Below are 20010 nucleotides of genomic sequence, written 5' to 3'. Positions count from 1 at the left end.
CTGGTTGTCAGGTGGAGACTGTTCTCCATCACCAAAGCACCCCTCACAGTTTATCCCTGGTGCATATCCTTGGGATCTGCCACCATAACCAAGGCCTTCATGGTTAAGAACTAGCCAGCAAGTTCGTTTTGTCTCTTTTTTTCCCCCCCAACAAGTGGACTTCTTCCTATGGTCGCCAAACCTCTCCTCAAAGTAGTTTTCAATCTCAGCCTAGTTGGAAGGCATTCTTCTAAATTTCTAAATTCCTTTCTTGTTCACTATCTTTTATCCTTGGGGGTAGTAGTACCTATTTCTGAAGCTGCTACTTTGTACCCCCTAGAGTCCTCTTTTATCCCCTTTTAGTAGTTAACTACCTTTTACTAATTGGCAATTCTTGTTTTAAATTTTTCCTGTTAGCTACTTACACAGTGTGGTTTGTTTCCTGATTGGACCGTGACAAAGTATATTTAAAATGTTAAGATAATAAGTAAAATAGAGTAACAACAGAATATCAATAGACCTGAACTATAAAACTTCTATATCAGTAGTCAGGAAAAATAAAGAAAAAATCCCCCCCCCCCAAAAAATAAGAAAAAAAGCACAGAAAAATAAACTAGAAAAAACAAGATGGTCAAAAGACCTCTAAATATATTTATACTCATGATAATCCCACTATGAAAGCCTAGAATATAGAATGATACCGGGAAAACTGGACAGCTACGTGCAAAGGAATCAAACTGGACCACTTTCTTATACCATACACACAAAAAAAACCTCAAATGGATTAAAGACCTAAATGTGAGATCTGAAATCGTAAAAGTCCTAGAAGAAAATATAGGCAGTAATCTTTCTGTCTTTGGATTTAGCAACATTATTCTAGATATGTTTCCTCAGGCATGGGAAACAAACGCAAAATTAAACTACTGAGAGTAAGTCAAAATAAAAAGTTTGTTTTTTTTGGTTTTTGTTTTTTGGTTTTTTTTTTAAAGCAGGCTTCACACCCAGCGTGGAGCCCAATGCAGGGCTTGAACTCATGACCCTGAGATCAAGACGGGAGCTGAGATCAAGAGTTAGAGACCTGACTGAGCCACCAGGTGCCCTAAAATAAAAAGCCTTTGTAAAGCAAAAGAAACCACAGAAAAAAACAAAACGGCAAACTACTGGGAGAATATATCTGCAAATGACATATCTAATAAAGGAGTTAATATCCAAAATAAAAAAGAACCTATACAAGTCAACCAAAACAATAATCCAAATAAAAATTGGGCAGAGGATGCTCAACATCAGGGGTGCCTGGCTGGCTGGCTCAGTCAGTAGAGCATGCAACTCTTGACTTTGGGGTCATGAGTTTGAGCCCCACGTTGGGCAGAGATTACTTTAAAAACAATGTTCAACATCATTAATCAGGGAGATGCAAATCAAAACCATTAGGAGATACTACCTTATAGCTATCAGAATGGCGATTATGAGAAAGAAAATAAATAACAGGTGTTAGCAAGGATGTTGACAAGAGGGAACCCTCATCCACTGTTGATGGGAATGTAAGTTGGTATAGCCACCAAGGTTCTTCAAAAAATTAAAAACAGAAATCCCATATGATCCAGTAAATCCACTACTGGGAATTTATGCAAAGAAGATGGAAACACTAATTTGAAAAGACATATGCACCCCTATGTTTATTGCACCATTATTTACAATTATTAAAGTATGTCCAATCCAAGTGTCTACTACTGATAGATAAATGGATAAAGAATATGTAGTATATATACACAACAGAGTATTACTCAGCCATAAAAACAGGTGAGGTTGTGCCATTTGAAACAACATGCTGGATCTAAAAGATATTACACTAAGTGAAATAAGTCAGGCAGAGGAAGACAAATACCATATGATTTCACTTCTATGTGGAGTCTAAAAAACGAAGGAACAGACAAAATAAAAAACCCCAGAAACCGACCCATAAATGGAGAACTGGTAGTTTGCCAGAGTGTAGGGGTGTCGGGGTATGGGCAAAATGGGTGAATGGGGATAGGAGGTTAAGGTTTCTAGTGAGGGAATGTGTATGTCATGGGGATAAAAGGTATAGAAGAGGAAATATAATCAATGGTATTGGAAAAACATTGTACAGTGACAGAAGGCAGCTACAGTTGTGGTGAGCATAATATGTATACAGTTGTATACCGATGTTGTACAGCTGAAAGTAATCCCACACTGTGTGTCAACTATACGTCCATAAAAACAAACAATTCCAAGTATATTAGAATCACTGTGAAAGACAAATATACAGCTATAATATAACATAGGAGAATGATTTTTACAACTGTGACTAGGGAAAGATTTCCTAAGACACAGAGAAGACTAAACTATAAAGTTCATACATCTCTATACTAAAATTAGTTTCTTCAGTTCAAAAAAACTACAGTTGACCCTTAAGCAACATGGGTTTGAATTGCACGGTTCTACTTATATGTGGATTATTTTTTATAAATATAGTTTAGTACTATAAATGTATTTTCTCTTCCATATGGTTTCCTTAATAACATTTTCTTTTCTCTTACTTTCCTTATAAGAATACAGTATACAATATATGTAATATAATAAATATGTGTTGATTGACTGCTTACATTATCAGTAAGGCTTCCTTCCTTCTGTTTCTTGTTCTTGGTTGTTGTAAAAAACAGCAGGCAGTTCTTGAGGAATCAAAAGTTACACACAGATTTTTGACTGCATGAGGGGCAGGGCAACACCCCTCACCCCCATGCTGTTCAAGGGTCAACTGTATACAAAAATGGAAAGAGTACAGAATGGTAGAAGGCATTTGCTACACATGCAACTATCAAGTAGCTCATGTCCAAAATATGTAACTCTTACACATCAATATGAAAAGACAGGTAGTCCAACAGAAAAATGAACAAAGTTCATATATAAGCACTGCTAAAAAGAATACAAATGGCCAGTAAACAAAGGAAAAGATGCTTAACTTCATTAATAATCACAGAAATAAACATTACAACCATAATAAAAATTCTATACAATGGCAAAAAATTAAAAATCTGACTTACCAACAATTGGTCAGGATGTGGAAAACTGGAACTCTCATACACTGATGGTGGGAGTATAAACTGGTACAACCGCTTTGGAAAATACTTTGGCATTTTGGCAGTTTCTTCTAAAGCTGAAGGTAAGCATTCCCTGTTAAAGTTGCCACAATGTACAGGCCTCAAGGCTCCACTGACATCATTACCTATAGGAATATCACCTCTAACTGTACAGAACACAGCCTTTGTGGCTGTGTACAGAAGTGTTTTCCCCTACGGCCCAGCCACTTTGCTTCTTGATTCTAGAAAACTTGCACACAAGTGTACAAGGATACATATACAAGAACGTTCATAGCACCAATTTACAACAACCAAGAACAAGAAACATCCCAAATACCAATTTCCAGTAGGATAGACAAACGGACTGTATAATATTCATACATCTAAAAATACTAGATGGCAATGAAAACAAACTGGACCAACAGACAACAACGTGGAGCAATAGTATAAAAAATATTGAAACGAACAAATATTAAGAATAATATACGTAACATGATTCAACAATTTTATACAGTTGGAAAATAGGTAAAACTCAACTATGCTGGTTTAGGCATATACACAAAAGTGGCAATACTATAAAAAAACAAAGAAGTGGCTAACATAAGTCAGACTAATGGTTACCCGTTGGGGGAAAGGACGTACAGTAGGGACGCATGTTGGAGTGCTGGTGATACTCTATTTTTTATCATTCATTATACTTGACACTTATGGTTTATACCATTTTTAGCATGTGTTCTATTTTACAATTTTAAAAAATCAGTAAATAAATGAAATGAAAAATGAAATAAATGAAATGAAAAAAAGGAAAAGAAATATCCAACAACTATTAATTAAAAGAAAGGACAAAACTGTATTTAAAGTGAAATGCATGAGTAGCAACAGAGATACTGAGGAGATATTGCCAACTATGAATTTATAAATACATGTAAATAGGCTTGGAATATATAAAAACAGGGATGTCTGGGTGGATCAGTCAGTTAGTAAGCATCCAACTCCAGCTTGGTTGGATCCAGCATCTCATGGTTCGTGGATTCGAGCCCTGCATAGGGTTCTATGCTGACAGCTCAGAGCCTAAAGGCTGCTTCAGATTCTATCTCCCTGCCTCTCTGTCTCTGCCCCTCCCATTGCTTGTGTACTCTCTCTCTCTCTAATAAACAAACATTAAATTATATATATGTGTACATATATATATAATAAATTTGACAAATCCACAGAGAAATTTCACTATCTCCCATAAACTAACAAATCAAGCAGACAAAAAAAAAAAAAAAGAAATGAAGTAGATTTAAATAGTATAACAGCCAGGGTTCACTCAGTTTTCCTCCTTCGCTGGTATGGATACAGGAGCAGGAGGGCTGAAGTCACGTGACTTTGTACACAGGTCGGACCTCTGTGGCTAGCACACTCGGGTTTACTCTCAAGCATTAAGAAGTTCCTTTGTCCCTCAAACACAGCAGTGTTGAGGCCAGAGGACTTGGAATTCCAAGAGTCTGGGCTGCAGAGTGACAGAGACATCTCCAGGGGCCCATGGGGACAACCTGGTGGGCCATAGGTGCGTGATTGCAAACTGGGAGAGATAAAATGGGAGGTGTAGGCACGGAGGGGAGGGATCCTTTTCTGCAGAGAGGCAAAAGAAAGAAAAAGAGAGGCTGTGGAACTGTAGGACTGTATTTGAGTAGGAGAAAAACCACAGACCGGGGATTGGAAAAAAACAGAGGAAGATCCAATTTCTAACTGCGGGGCTTTCTCTGACTGGGGCCAGCCGCCCTGTTTGTGCAGCTGGGGAGGAGGGGAGCCAGCCCCAGTCTCAGCAACCAGCTCAGAGGCACAGTCCGCAGTGGGAGAAAGCAATCCCCTCCCTGGAGTGTTGTGGGAAGAAAGTATATAGCCATTCCAAGGACAAAGATCCCTGCCTGAGCCCGCCAGACAGAGACCCTTTATTGGCAGGGTGGAGTGGCACTTCCCTGGTACTGGGTAAAGCCGGAGCAGGATCCTTTAAGACATCAAGTATGAATCCCATACGAGCACCAGGGAGGCAGGGGAGACTGTGGAGCAGAAAAAAACAAAAAATGGCCTGAACAGAGTGGTTTAGGAAGCCAGTCCGTGTAGGAAAGACTGGGGTGTCACTATTTTTCTTCCCATCACCAACAAGGTGGGGCTTCAGGGAATGGACAAGGGGCCACAGTGGAGGTGCGCCCCTCTGCACCTGATAACTGTGTAGATGGCCCCCCCTTCAGGCCAGCACAGCTACCAGTTCAAGGCCCTAGTGGTTTTGGATTTTCTGATTTACTTGTTGGACAACTCTTATATATATTTAAAATTTATATAATATAGTATATATTTATATATTTTTTTGCTTCCTTTTCTCTTTCTTATTTTTTCCCTTCTCTAAATCTGGTTATTCTGGTTTGATATTGATTTTTTAAGCAGACATATTTATTCTCTTTACACCTGTTCTATATTTTTTTCTTTATTTTCCTCTCTCTCTCTGGAATAAGCCATACAGTTTCTCTGCCTGGTCAATTTTCTTTTTTCTCTTCCTCACCCCTGTCATTTGTCTCCTTGTATGGGATAAGGCCTCTTCCATCACCACTGCCATTCCCACCCTTTAAAAAATTTTTTTCCTACAGTTACTTCAATGAACAAATCAAACCACACCTGGGGGAGAGTCCAAAACATTACTACGAGTAGGGAGAAAAAGCAACCAGAGTCACAACAACAGAGAACACATAACACTCCAAAAAACACGTCCTGAAGGGTCAGGTTCTGGACAGTGTATGGCTCCTCTTTAATATAGTAGTGCCTGCAGGTGCATGACACATAACAAGCTTTTAAAACACATAAAGGACAGAAAACTAGCCAAAATTATGAAATGGAACAATTCTCCTCAAAACAAATTCCAGGAAGAAATGACAGCTAAAGAATTGCTCAAAACAGATATAAACAATACAGCTGATCGAGAATTTAGAATAGTAGTCATAAGATTAATCACTGGGCTTGAAAAAGGCATAAAAGACAGCAGAGAATCTATTGCTGCAGAGATCAAGGAACTAAAAAACAGTCATGAGGAATTAAGAAATGCTAAAAAGAGGTGCAAAATAAACTAGATATGGTGACAGCAAGGACTGAAGAGGCATAGGGGAGAATAAGGGAAACAGAAGGTAAAATTATGGAAAAAGATGAAGCTGAGAAGAGAGATAAAAAAAATTCTAGACCATGAGGGGAGAATTAGAGAATTAAGTGATTCAGTGAAATAGAGTAATATCCATATCATAGGAGTTCCAGAAGAAGAAGAGAGAGAGGGGCAGAAGGTTTACTTGAACAAATCATAGCTGAGAACTTCCCCAATCTGGGGAAGGAAGCAGACACTCAAATCCAGGAGGCACAGAGCACTCCCTTCAGCTGTAACAGGAACCAATCTTCTACACAACATATTGTAGTGAAACTGTCAAAATACAAAGATAAAGAGAGAATTCTGAAAGCAGCTAGGGACAAACGGGCCTTAAACTACAAGTGTGAACACATTAGGGTAGTAGCAGACCTGTCCACTAAACTTGGCAGGCCAGAGAGGAGAGGCAGGAAATGTTCAACGTTCTGAATAGGAAAAATATGCAGCCAAGAATCCTTTATCCAGCAAGCTTGTCATTCAGAAGAGAGGGAGAGATAAAGGTTTTCCCAGACAACAAAAACTGAAGGGCTTCATGACCACTAAACCACCCCTACAAGAGATCCTAAGGGGGACTCTGTGAATGGAATGTTGCAAAGACTATACAGGACCAGACATCACCACAGCACGAAACCTACAGATAACACAATGACACTAAATCCATATCTTTCAATAATAACGCTGAATGTAAATGGACTAAATGCTCCAATCAAAAGACACAGGGTATCAGAATGGATAAAAAACCAAGATCTATCTATATGCTATCTACAAGAGACCCATTTTAGACCTGAGGACACCTTCAGATTGAAAGTGAGGAGATGGAGAACCATCTATCATGCTACTGGAAGTCAAAAGAAAGCTGGAGTACTCATACTTTTATCAAACTAGATTTAAACTAAAGGCTGTAACAAGTGATGAAGAAGGGCATTACATCATAATTATGAGGTCTATCAAGAAGAGCTAAGAATTATAAATGTTTATACACCCAGTTTGGAAGCACAAAAATATATAAATCAATCACAAACATAAACAATCTTATTTATAAGAATATGGTAATTGTAGGTGACTTTAAAACTCCACTAACAGCAAAGGACAGATTATCCAGGCAGAAAATCAATAAAGAAACAATGGCCATGAATGTTACACTGGACCAGAAGGACTTGACAGATATATTCAGAACTTTTCACCCAAAAGTAGCAGAATACACATTCTTTTTGAGTGCACATGGAACATTCTTCAAGACAAATAACATACTGGGTCACAAAGCAGCCCTCAATAATATAAAAGAACTGAGATCATACTGTCAGATCACAATGCTATGAAACTTAAAATCAACCACAGGAAAAAGTTTGGAAAACTTCCAAATGCATGGAGGTTAAAGAACATCCTACTAAAGAATGAATGGGTCAACCAGGCAATTAAAGGAGAAATTTAAAAAATATATGGAAGCAAATGAAAATAAAAACGTGACAGTCCAATCCCTTTGGGATAGATCAAATGCAGTCCTAAGAGGAAAATATATTGCAATCCAGGCCTATCTCAAGAAACAAGAAAAATCACAAATACAAAATCCAACAGCACACCTAAAGGAACCAGAACAGCAAAGAAACCCCAAGGCCAGCAGAAGAAGATAAATAATAAAGATTAGAGGAGAAATAAACAATATAGAATCGGAAAAAAAAAACAAAACAGTGGAAGAGATCAATGAAACTAAGAGCTGGGTTTTTTTAAAAAAAAAAAATAAACAAAATTGATAAACTCCTAGCCAGACCTTTCAAAGAGAGAGAGGACCCAAACAGACGAAATCACAAATGAAATTGGACACATCACAACCAACCCCTCAGAAATACAAACAATTATCAGAGAATACTACGAAAACTTATATGTTAACAAAATGGACAACCTAGAAGAAATGGACAAATTCCTAGACACCTACACACTACCAAAACTCAAGTATGAATAAATAAAAACTTTGAACAGACCTATAACTAGCAAAGAAACTGAATCAGTTATCAAAAATCTCCCAACAAATGAGTCCTGGACCAGATGGCTTCCCAGAGGAATTCTACCAGACATTTAAAGCTGAGTTAATTCCTATTCTTCTCAAACTGTTCCAAAAAAGAGAAATGCCAGGAAAGTTTCTGGACTCATTCTATGAAGCCAGCATTATCTTGCTTCCCAAACCAGAGACCTCACAAAAAAGGAGAATTACAGGCCAGTATCCCTGATGAATCTGGATGCAAAAATTCTCAACAAGATACTAGCAAATCAAATTCAACAGCATATAAAAAGAATTATTCACCATGATCAAGTGGGATCCATTCCTGGGCTGCAGGGCTGCTTCAGTATTCACAAATCAATCAATGTGATACATCCCATTAATAAAAGAAAGAATAAGAACCACATGATCCTGTCAATAGATGCAGAAAAAGCATCTGACAAAATACAGCATCCTTTCTTAATAAAAACCCTCAAGAAAGTCGAGATAGAAGAAACATACTTAAACATCATAAAAGCCATTTATGAAAAGCCCACAGCTAATATCATCCTCAGTGAGGAAACACTGAAAGTTTTCCCCCTGAGATCAGGAACACGATGGGGATGTCCACTCTTACCACTGTTGTTTAACATGGTGTTGGAAGTCGTAGCCTCAGCAATCAGACAACAAAATGAAATAAAAGGCATCAAAATTGGCAAAGAAGTCAAACTTTCACTTTTTGCAGATGACATGATACTCTCTGCATATAAAACCCAAAAGATTCCACCAAAGTCTGCTAGAACTGATACATGAATTAGCAAAGTCACATGGTACAAAATCAATGAATAGAAATTGGTTGCTTTTATACACACAAATAAACAACAGAAAGAGAAATTAAGAAATTGATCCCATTTACAATTGCACCAAGAATCATAAAATACCTAGGAATAAACCTAACCAAAGATGTAAAAGATCTGTATGCTGAAAACTATGGAAAACTTATGAAAGAAATTGAAGAAGACACAAAGAAATGGAAAAACACTCCATGCTCACGGGTTGGAAGAACAAATATTGTTAAAAGCCAATACTACCCAAAGCAATCTACACATTCAATGTAATCCCAATCAAAACTGCACCACATTCTTTTCAGAGATAGAGCAAACAATCCTAAAATTTGTATGGAACCACAAAAGACCTCAAATAGCCAAAGTAATGTTGAAAAAGAAAACCAAAGTGGGAGGCATAACAACCCAGGACTTTAGCCTCTACTACAAAGCTATAGTCATCAAGACAGTATGGTATTGGCATAAAAACAGACACATAGATCAATGACATTGAATAGAGAATCCAGAATTGGACCCACAAATATACAGCCAATTAATCTTTGACAAAGCAGAAAAGAGCATCCAATGGAAAAAAGACAGTCTCTTTAGCAAATGGTGCTGGGAGAACTGAACAGCAACATACAGAAGAATGAAACTAGAGCACTTTCTTACACCATACACAAAAAATAAACTCAAAATGAATGAAGGACCTGAATTTGAGACAGGAAACCATCAAAACCCTAGAGGAGAAAGCAGACAACAGCCTCTTTGACCTCAGCCTCAATTTCTTCCTCTACACATCTCCAAAGGCAAAGGAATTAAAAGCAAAAATGAACTACTGGGATCTCATCAAGATAAAAATCTTCTGCACTGCAAAGGAAAACAATCAACAAAACTAAAAGGTAACAGATGGAATGGGAAAAGATATTTGCAAATGATGTATTGGATAAAGGGTTAGTATCCAAAATCTATAAAGAATTTACCAAACTCAACACCCCAAAAAACAAATAATCCAGTAAAGAAATGGGCAGAAGACATGAATAGACACTTTTCCAAAGAAGACATCCAGATGGCCAACAGACACATGAAAAGATGCTCACTATCACTCATCATCAGGGAAATACAAATCAAAAACACACTGAGATACTACCTCACACCACTCAGAGTGGCTAAAATTAAAAACTCAGGAAACAACTGGCGAGGATGTGGAGAAATGAGAACCCTCTCGCACTGTTGGTGGGAATGCAAACTGATCCAGGTACTCTGGAAAATAGTGTGGATGTTCCTCAAAAAATTAAAAATAGAACTACCCTACACCCCAGCAATAGCACTACTAGGAATTTATCCAAAGGACACAGGGGTGCTGATTCTTAGGGGCACACATACCCCAATGTTCATAGCAGCACTTTCAACAATAGCCAGATTATGGAAAGAGCCTAAACGTCCATCAACTGATGAATGGATAAAGAAGATGTGGTTTATATACACAATGGAATACTACTTGACAATGAGAAAGAATGAAATCCTGCCATTTGCAGCAGTGTGGATGGAACTGGAGGGTATTATGCTAAGTAAAAATAAGTCAGTCAGAGAAAGACAGATATCCTATGTTTTCACTCATATGTGGAAGTTGAAAAACTTAACAGAAGACCATGGAGGAAGGGAAGGGGAACAAATAGTTACAAACAGAGAGGGAGGAAGGCAAACCATAAAAGACTTTTAAATACAGAAAACAAACTAAGTGTGGATGGGAGTGGGGAGTGGAAAATGAGAGATGGGCAATGAGGAGGGCACTTGTTATGATGAGCACTGGGTGTTGTATGTAAGCGATGAATCATGGGAATCTACCCTCAAAACCAAGAGCACCCTGTATACACTCTACGTTAGCCAACTTGATAACAAATGATATGTAAAAAAAGAGTATAATAGCCATATATATCAAATGGAGATGAGGTTTGTTTTTTTTTTTTTTTTTTTAAGCAACATGTGGTGGGGCACCTGGGTGGCTCAGTCGGTTAAGCGTCCAACTTCGGCTCAGGTCATGATCTCATGGTTTGTGGGTTTGAGTCCCGTGTCGGGCTCTGTGCTGACAGCCAGTTCAGAGCCTGGAGCCTATTTTGGATTTTGTGTCTCCCTCTCTGACCCTCCCCTGCTCAAGCGGTCTCTCTCAGAAATAAATTTTAAAAACATTTAAAAAAAATAAAGCAATGTGGAATATGTATAAATTTCATCACATAGAAAGTTACAAAGAAACTCTCAACAGTTTCCAAAGACCTGATACCAAACAAAAACAAACCAACAAAAAAATGTTATGACTACAGTGCAATAAAATTAGAAAAAAATAATTATAAACTTCCACTTTTAATCAGGATGGAGTAACAGAAATCAAATTTACCCTTCTACCTGTACTAGAACCAGAACCAAAACAAAACAAAGAACAGACAAAATATGTGAAACAATTTTCAAGACACTGGATATCAGGTATGTCCACACGACGATATACCTGAACATGAATGTTTACAGCAGTTTTATCTGTAGTAGTCAAAAACTGGAAATAACTAAAATTTCCATCACTAGGTGAATGGATAAACAAATTGGGGTATATTTGTACAATGAAATACTACACAGCAATAAAAAGGAATGAACTGTTAATAAATGCAACATGCAAAAATCTCAAAATAATTATGCTGAAAGAGGCCAGACCTAAAAAGAGAACAACTTTTTAAAATCAATTGTATGATTCCATTTCTGTGAAATCCCATAAAATGCAAACGAGTGTATAATGACAAAGAACAGATCTTGTTCTCTGGGGGTAGGAAGGGGCTGGGTAGGATTACCAAGAGCAAAGACAGAACTTTTGGAGAGAGAGATCGGTCTGTTTATTATTTTGATGGTGGTGATGGTTTCACAGGTATATGTGGATCAGAACTTATCAAATTATATACTTTAAAAAAGGGCTATACCCTAATTACAGTGCTTTACTTATATTTTAAATAATTAAAACTGGATAAAAGTAGATCTAACAGAGGGGACCTCAAGTTCTTACTAACGGCAGTGTCTCATTCAATGACCCTCCAAAAAACTCTTGAGGCCTGAGGAAGAGTGTGAAAACCTGTTTTAAACTAAGAGTTAACCAGAGGCTCTTAAACTAGCTAACACAATTTAAATTAACATAATTTTTAAATTACATTTTTTTTCCTTTCAAATACTGTTAGATTTCCAAACTGCCTCATAGCAATTTCTTGGAGTAATCTAATCAACTCAGAGTATTTACATAATTGAATATCCAATTACTTCTTCTACCCGACTCTCAAAGACACAGGTTCTTTCACAAATTGTGGGCTAGTGTTTAGAAATGTAACTGCAGCCTAACAAAACAAAGAATTTTATATCTAAAAAGAAGCTAGGCCTGCTACTTATAAAAGACTGGCAAGGGATTGGGGGGGAGGGGCGGTAACAAACAGACTGAATATTGAGAACAGAATAAGTAGAAGGCAGCAATAAAAGCATCCTTATGTAAAAGAAAATGCAGCAAGGCTCAGCCTTATAAGAGAATATGACTCATTATATGTGAGTAATACAAATAAGTCACTGAAGAGATTTATAATTGGAAATTCTTCAAAAGAACTTTATTTAAGATTTCATGTCCTTATAAAAAAATACATTACATCAAGATTGCAAAAAAGACACCTTTTTCAATGAGAGACTACTATCTACTCATCTATATTACCTCATAATTCATTTCCTATCTAACCCAACGATAAGACATTTTTTCCTTTTTCCTTTTCTCCCCTAACTTTGAAAGGGCAAGCGGAATGAGGGATACCTCAGTAGAATGTGTGATTTCCTTGCCAGGAAAACAATAGGTTCCTATTGGCGGAATTCAAGATAGCCATTGGCAATCCTTATTCCCAGAATCAAAGAGGTCACTAAATCCTCAAATTAAATGCAACCTTTCTATTGTTTGCAACCTGTCTCCCTGAGTTTCTCTTTTACTCACATACTATATTTTAAAACAATCTTATAAGCACTTAAGAATTGCTTAAGAAATGATTAAACGACTTACAGTTAACTTACCACTTTATCTTAGCAACTATTTTCTCTATAAGAATCTCAAAGTTAATAAAAATATAGATGGGAAGGACCCAATACTAAGAAGGGGATGAATTCTGGGAGTACATTTATAACCCTTGTCTCAAGGCAAGATCAATCCAACAAAATGCTCAGAATGTTAAGAATGCAATTTACACAGTAAAAATAATTTGATTTGTTTTCAGTATGAAAGTATTTTTAATTTCTTTACTGCAGGTACAATGGCATCCAAGTCATCAATTTCTGTAACAGAAAAACAAGAATAAGAGCAGCTTTATCTAGTGATAGGCTCAGATGAAATGAGAATCTCTCTGCAAAGGAAAACCTCAAGCACAAAGGCAACACTAGCACTTTCATGCACATGAAGTTTTTATCCAGTAGTGGTGATAAGAGTATCCTTGATTGAGACACAGATGCTTCACATAGTTTGTAAGCTTTACATGGTTTGTAAAAGCTACCATATACCTACAAGTATCCTTTGACTCTGAGGATAATCTCATTAGCAGCGTGCTGTCATTAAGAGATCCTACTGGCCACATTTGTGATACATTACTGCCTCCTCAAATCTATATAATCACAAGGGTGAGCCTACATGGTGAAAGAGAGTAGAAGCTATCTCTCTTCCAGGTACCCATCTGAGGACTTATGATTTCTTCTCACAGAACATAGTCCTCTCCTTAATTTTACTAGAAAAATTCTTCATTAGTAAGATCATTCTGAGGTCTACCTTTTAGGATCAAACAACATATCTACCTAATAAAAAGTGTGAGGCTTCTCCGAGTACAAATCTAGGATGGTATGTATTGTAGAGCTCAGCCTGGTCCGGCTTACCACATAAACTAGCTAAGGTTCTCCTCTGCCAGATTCTTCGTGAATCTGGTTTCTCTAAGACTGTCTTCTTCCAGCCAGCCTGTTAGAATTTACTGTCTGAAAGCTCTTGGCCACTGGAGAAGTAAGCTCCTTGTCTCTCATTATCTAGACTCCAGCCCTAAAAGCCCCAGTGGCAGGTTCTCTAGATTCTGACCACTTTTTTTCTACATTATTCTGCTAGGCCGCTGTTTAGAAAGTCATTTTCTTTTATGTAAAAATGTTTCCTTCAATTCCACCTCTCTTCCTCCATGTTTAGCTGAATTGTGGTTGCTTTTCCTTTAGCCAAAACTTATAGCCCATGCAATTTAAGCTCCTGACTTCAGTCAGAATATTTGTCTAGATATACTTACAGAGCATTAAGATATAAAAAAAATATATACATGTAAATTACAACAGAGAATTTGCAATACCTTATATCATGATAAGGTACAAGATCAAGTTATTTCCAGAACCCCATTCTGAAATCACCCTTTTCACTACATGAGAAATCTGCCTTATAAATGAATCTCACAGTGGATTTTGGCTGAAATGAGAATTTTCTCAGCTAATCATACCACTTATGTAAGAAAACAAAGTCCTTCTCCATATCTGGTATTCACTACAACAGTCCATAGTTCTAGATGCTTAAAATGACATCTAGTAATAATAAAAATAGTTATGTTTGCCAGTTTTAATTTTCCCAATGTTAAGTGTAATATTTAACTATAGAATTTCAACTGTGACAAAAATACAGAGTTCATCTGCAGAGAGATGTGGCTTACTTAAGTAAATGATGTCATATGAACTATGCTGAGTATCATAGTATCTAAGAGGAAGTTTCCACAGAAGGATTCTGACATAAGTGTCACCTGTACACCTACTGAAATGTTTATTAATGACAAGAACCTCACTGTTTAACTGCTACCCCAAAGCAAGAAAAATATTATTGTATGAAACAAAGCTGTTTGGAATATGAAGCAACACATTTCTGCAATTTCATGTCTCATTTTAACTTTCAAACTACATTCTCCCTTGCTATGATCTTTTCAAACATGGGCATGCCTAAAGCACATTCAGTCTCCATTGCTTCCACAGTCTACATAAAACTGGCCACAATATTTCCTTTATGTTTACTAGGCTAGATATTCCAGTCAGATGTTTCTTTCACTTATTCATCTTCTTACCAAATTTTAATTTGCTCATTCTCTTATCTTCTACTAAACCTCATTTCCTCTTCTAACTTAAGATTTTTTTTTTTAATGTAGGCTCTGTGCCCAATGTGGGGCTTGAACTCATGACCCTAAGATCAAGGGTTGCGTGCTCTACCAATTGAACCAGCCAGGTGCCCCCTCCTCTTCTAATTCAATTTCTTATGTCAAGGAGGCATTCTTTAAAAAAAAAAAAAAAAAAAACTTTCAAATGAGCTATATAGGAAAAAAATTAATCATTGAATAAATCACTTTAAACTTTAAAACTATTCTTAATAGTGAGATAAATTACTTTTATAGGCATATATAATCACACTTAAAATAAGAGGCTGAGGGGCATGTAGGTGGCTCAGTCAGTTAAGTGTCTGACTTTGTCTCAGGTTACGATCTCATAGTTCATGAGTTTGAGCCCCGTGTCAGGCTCTGTGCTGACAGTTCAGAGCCTGAAGCCTGCTTCTGATTCTGTGTCTCCCTCTCTCTGCCCTCCCCAATCCTCTCTCTCTCTCTCTCTCTCTCTCAGAAATGAATAAATGTTAAAACTTTTTTTTTTAATAAAATAAGAGACTTGGGTCTCTGTTTTGCCTAGAATTCCTAAACAAATTACATTTTTTCCCTTTAAAAGATAAAACTAATAATAAAACTCAGCCTGACCAACAATGCAAATATATATCTTTCCTACTATAGATTTATAAATTTGTCTTTCTTTGTATAGATATTTACTTTACATTACTTATCACTGGAGGAAATCTAATTTGTATATTTAAAAAACACAGTAAGTTTTATCTTAAAAAAAAAAAAAAAGGAAGAGGAAAAAAACCCATAAAACATCTATCTACCAAGATCATAAATTTTACCAAGATTTCTCATTAGGCCAAGAAAAAGTCAGGGTTAAACTGGGCCTAGCCAGAGTAATGCCATTTCTCCTTTCAAGGTTTCAAAACAAAGGCAGCACCTAGCTCCTTAAAGGATATGTACTTTCTCTGTTCTGTAGACCAATCCCAACCAACTCTAAGTTAGGAAATTCCAGAACTGTTAGTGCTTTTTAGGCACTTTCTACCAAAACACTTCTAGGTACAAGCACTAATACAGTGACTAAGGGACACTCTTCCCTCAAACCCAATGACATCTTAAGACTCGAAATTTAACTACCACCACCAAAGATCTTACCTAAGATTTCAAGTAGATCATTAGTAAGTGCCTGAAATGCTGGGAAAAATTCCTCATGTTCTTCCAATTTGCTGATAATGCTTTTAAAAAAAAATGCACAGTTTACACTGAATTTCCAACTTAAGGTTTGCATTTGATTGAAAATAAAACATTCTCAAAATGTTAAGAAATTTCCTGCTAATTAAATATAAATGTAATAATCATTTACTGTAATCCTTGATTTTTTTTTTAAATTTTTAATGTTTATTTTTGAGAAAGAGACAAAGCACAAATGGGGGAGGGGCAGAGACAGAGAAGGAGACACAGAATCTAAAGCAGGATCTAGGCTCTGAGCTGTCAGCACAGAGCCCGACACGGGTCTCAAACTTGGGAACAGTGAGATTATGACCTGAGCTAAAGTTGGATGCTTAACCAACTAAGCCACCCAGGGGCCTTGCAATCCTTGATTTTTGAGCTCTTTGTTCATCTAATACTGTTTTTCTAAAAGAAAATCTATTATCAGTGTAAACATGTGTTCCAAAGTTAAATTTATGTAACACTCCTTATGTGAAAAGCTTTCCATTTAGCTTGAGGAGTTTTAAGAGACCTTTCTTGTTAACATTTTCTAAAAATTGGTTTTTATATCCAGTATTCTATTAAACATTAAGAATAAGTATCAGTAGTCAATATAAATATGGGAAGGGGAAAAAGACCAATAATGAGACCTATGTTCCTTTTAAAAGCAGCAAGTATCAGGGGCACCTGAATGGCTCAATCACTGAAGTACCTGACTTCAGCTCAAGTCATGATTTCATGGTTTCTCAGTTCAAGTCCCACATTGGGTGAGCCTCATTTCTCTCTCCCCCTTTCTTTGCCCCTTGCTCACTTGCACCCTCTCTGTAAAAAAAACAACAAAAAAACACTCGTTTTGGGGCACCTGGGTGACTCAGTCAGTTAAGCGGCCGACTCTTGATTTCAGCTCAAGTCATGATCTCACAGCCATGAGTTTAAGCCCCACATAGGGCTTTGCACTCACAGCATGGAGCCTGCTTCCAATCCTCTGTCTCCCTCTTTCTGCTCCTACCCTGCTCATGCTCTCCTCCCATCTCTTTCTTCCTCTCCCTCACTCTGTCTTAAAAATAATTTTTAATGTTTCTTTATTTTTGAGAGAGAGACAGAGACAGAGAGAATAAGAGCCAGGGAGGGGCAGAAATAGACAGAGACAGAATCCAAAGCAGACCCCAGGCTCTAAGCTGTGAGCACAGAGCTCTACGCGGGGCTCGAAACCACAAACCATGAGATCATGACCCGAGCCGAAGTCGGATGCTTAACTGACTTAGCCACCCAGGTGCGTCTCTCTCTCTCTCTCTCTCAAAAATAAATAAAAGTTAAAAAAATTTTTTTAAAAAAAGCACCAAGCATCAGAAAACTCAAGTGTCAGATTAAGTAAGGATTTTTCTTGGAAAACTTACATAATATATGGAATAGGTGGTATATATATGTGTTCCTCTTCCCGTATGTTATAGTCAGTATGAAATAGGTCGGGGGGGGGGTGTGTGGGGGAGGAAGAAGAGTTGCTTTAAGTATAGCTAGAATGTTTTCATATTTTTTAAAAAATCAGGTCTTATTTTAGAGATGACTAGCTTTAACAAAAACCTTAACATTTATCTTCTAATCAAATAATATACTATTAGTGATTATTAAGCAGTCTATGGTGGTATACTAAAAATAGGACTTGTCTGTACATTCTCAACACTTACATGATGTTGCTAACAAGGTCTGAATTTCTCCATATATAATTTCCCCTAGGAACAAGCTTAGAGCAATAATGCTGGAGTCCTGACCCACCCTATGTAAACTTATAGGCCCTAAAATCTATTTTTACCTTGAAAATGTTTTGCATTCTCTCCATCTATAAGGTGTGAGATATTTCAGATTATCAAATTATTTAAAAGATGCTATCCCAAAGAGGAAAGGTAAATAACCTGTAAAGTTTTGGAAGTCTTTAATTTCATCACTCCAAGCATTCCAGGTAATATTTTGCAAACTTTAAAAAATAAATACCTTTGGAGATCTTCAGTTCCTAATACCTGCATAACCTGCTCAGTCACATCCTCATTAATAAGCCTACACAATTTTCCAACTGTGCTCACCAATACACACAACGACGTTGAACTGTCTGTAAGAAAAAGATAAGAGAATATTTTAAAAGAATTTTCAAAATCATTAAATCAAATACTTTATGCTTCCATTATCCTCAGTTTTTTACTTAACCTACATTTTGTTGATTTATCAGGAGTAATTCTTAAATGGGGGCCAGACAAGACAAAGAGTCATCACCTAATTCTAAGAGCTCTTGGAGGTTTCTCACAGCATTGTTCATTTCTCCAAGCCTCATATAAACTTCATTCATTCGAGGATAGACTCCATTTAAAGAAGGCACATCAAATAATTTTTGGAAGTGAGAAACAATAGCTTGCAAAGTTTTTAGGTTTGGTACATTGCTGTCCTGTCAAAAAGAGAAAGATAGTTCATGTCTTAAAATAATCCCAAGACCTTAATAGAAACTTTAAAAAGAGACATAGAATTCTAGCAGAACAAATATCAACATCTTTATCACTATCAGTTTTTAAGATAAGATTAAAATGTGAAAATTTATGTAAGTATTAAGCATTACCTTTTCCTTATTTTCAACTTCTTCTAACATGGTATCTACTATAAACAACAGATCTTCAACTCTGATACCTTCATTTTCATCCTGCTTTTTTAAATTATGCCAAGGCACCAGTTCTGCAGATAGTATTTTCAAGGACTTATACAAATCCTTTATAACAAAAGAAACAACATGGTTATTATTGATTTTTTTTTAAATTTCCACAATAATGCTAAAACAGTAAAACCTTGGGTTGCGAGTAACTTGTTCTGCAAGTGTCCTGCAAGATGAGCAAATATTTCTAATAAATTTTAACTTGATAAACTAGTGATGTCGCAGTATGAGTAGTACGTGACGCCAAATGTCACATGATCCCAAATGAACCAATGGTTCTTCTCTCTCTCTTGCTGAGAGACTGTGGGTGATCAGTCTCCTGTGCTCAGATGTTTGGTCTCAGGCCATGGTGTCTGGCAGAAATCAGAACTCTGGAAGATGCCCCCAACGGGCACTCGTATATTTTTTGTCACTTCAAAGCACCTATGGACAGTCCTTTGCTTTTCCATACAAGAGTAAGCTTAGGAATGCTTTGCTTCATTCTAGGTAACCGAATAGGTTCCTTGTTACAGCTGCACAAAATGAAAAAGATTCCACTGAGCCAACAGATAGCAGTAATTCCGTTAGTGATAGTGGAAGTCATGCTCCACAACCACCTCTCTCTTGTCTCTCTCACACCAGCTATAAAGGCTTTCAAAGGCAAGTGCAGGTTATTTTATTTTTCTTTATTATTTTATATTAGATTACAGTACTGTAATCATTTTTTAATGAATATTTTTGGGTTGTGGAACAAATCATATGAGTTTCCATGAAATTTGCTTTGATGTACATATGCTTTGGATTATAACCATGTTTCTGGGATGAATTATGCTTGCAAACCAAGGTTTTCCTGTATAAGTATCCAAGCAGGTTTAATACATATATAAACCATGGGGTGCCTGGGTGGGTCAATCAGTTAAGCAT

The 20010-nt window shown here is 36.8% G+C and overlaps 1 protein-coding gene across 6 annotated transcripts in view; it reads right to left on the bottom strand.

Moving 5' to 3' along the window:
• Positions 1–12693: 12693 nt before the first annotated feature.
• CEP70 (centrosomal protein 70) overlaps positions 12694–20010 on the bottom strand; it is a 75559-nt gene continuing 68242 nt past the window's right edge. For all 6 annotated transcript variants that reach the window (XM_039218199.1, XM_039218204.1, XM_039218201.1 and 3 more), the window contains 5 exons: positions 19018–19164; positions 18681–18849; positions 18405–18519; positions 16362–16441; positions 12694–13380 (listed from right to left, as the gene is read on the bottom strand). In XM_039218199.1, the coding sequence (XP_039074130.1) occupies positions 13319–13380; positions 16362–16441; positions 18405–18519; positions 18681–18849; positions 19018–19164 (573 nt within the window). In that variant the 3' untranslated portion in view covers positions 12694–13318. The remainder of the gene's footprint in view (positions 13381–16361; positions 16442–18404; positions 18520–18680; positions 18850–19017; positions 19165–20010) is intronic.

Source organism: Hyaena hyaena, unplaced genomic scaffold (assembly GCF_003009895.1).
Source record: "Hyaena hyaena isolate Hyena2069 unplaced genomic scaffold, ASM300989v1 scaffold_745, whole genome shotgun sequence".
NCBI classification, from domain to species: Eukaryota; Metazoa; Chordata; class Mammalia; order Carnivora; family Hyaenidae; genus Hyaena; species Hyaena hyaena.
This window is presented reverse-complemented; position numbering and strand designations above follow the sequence as displayed.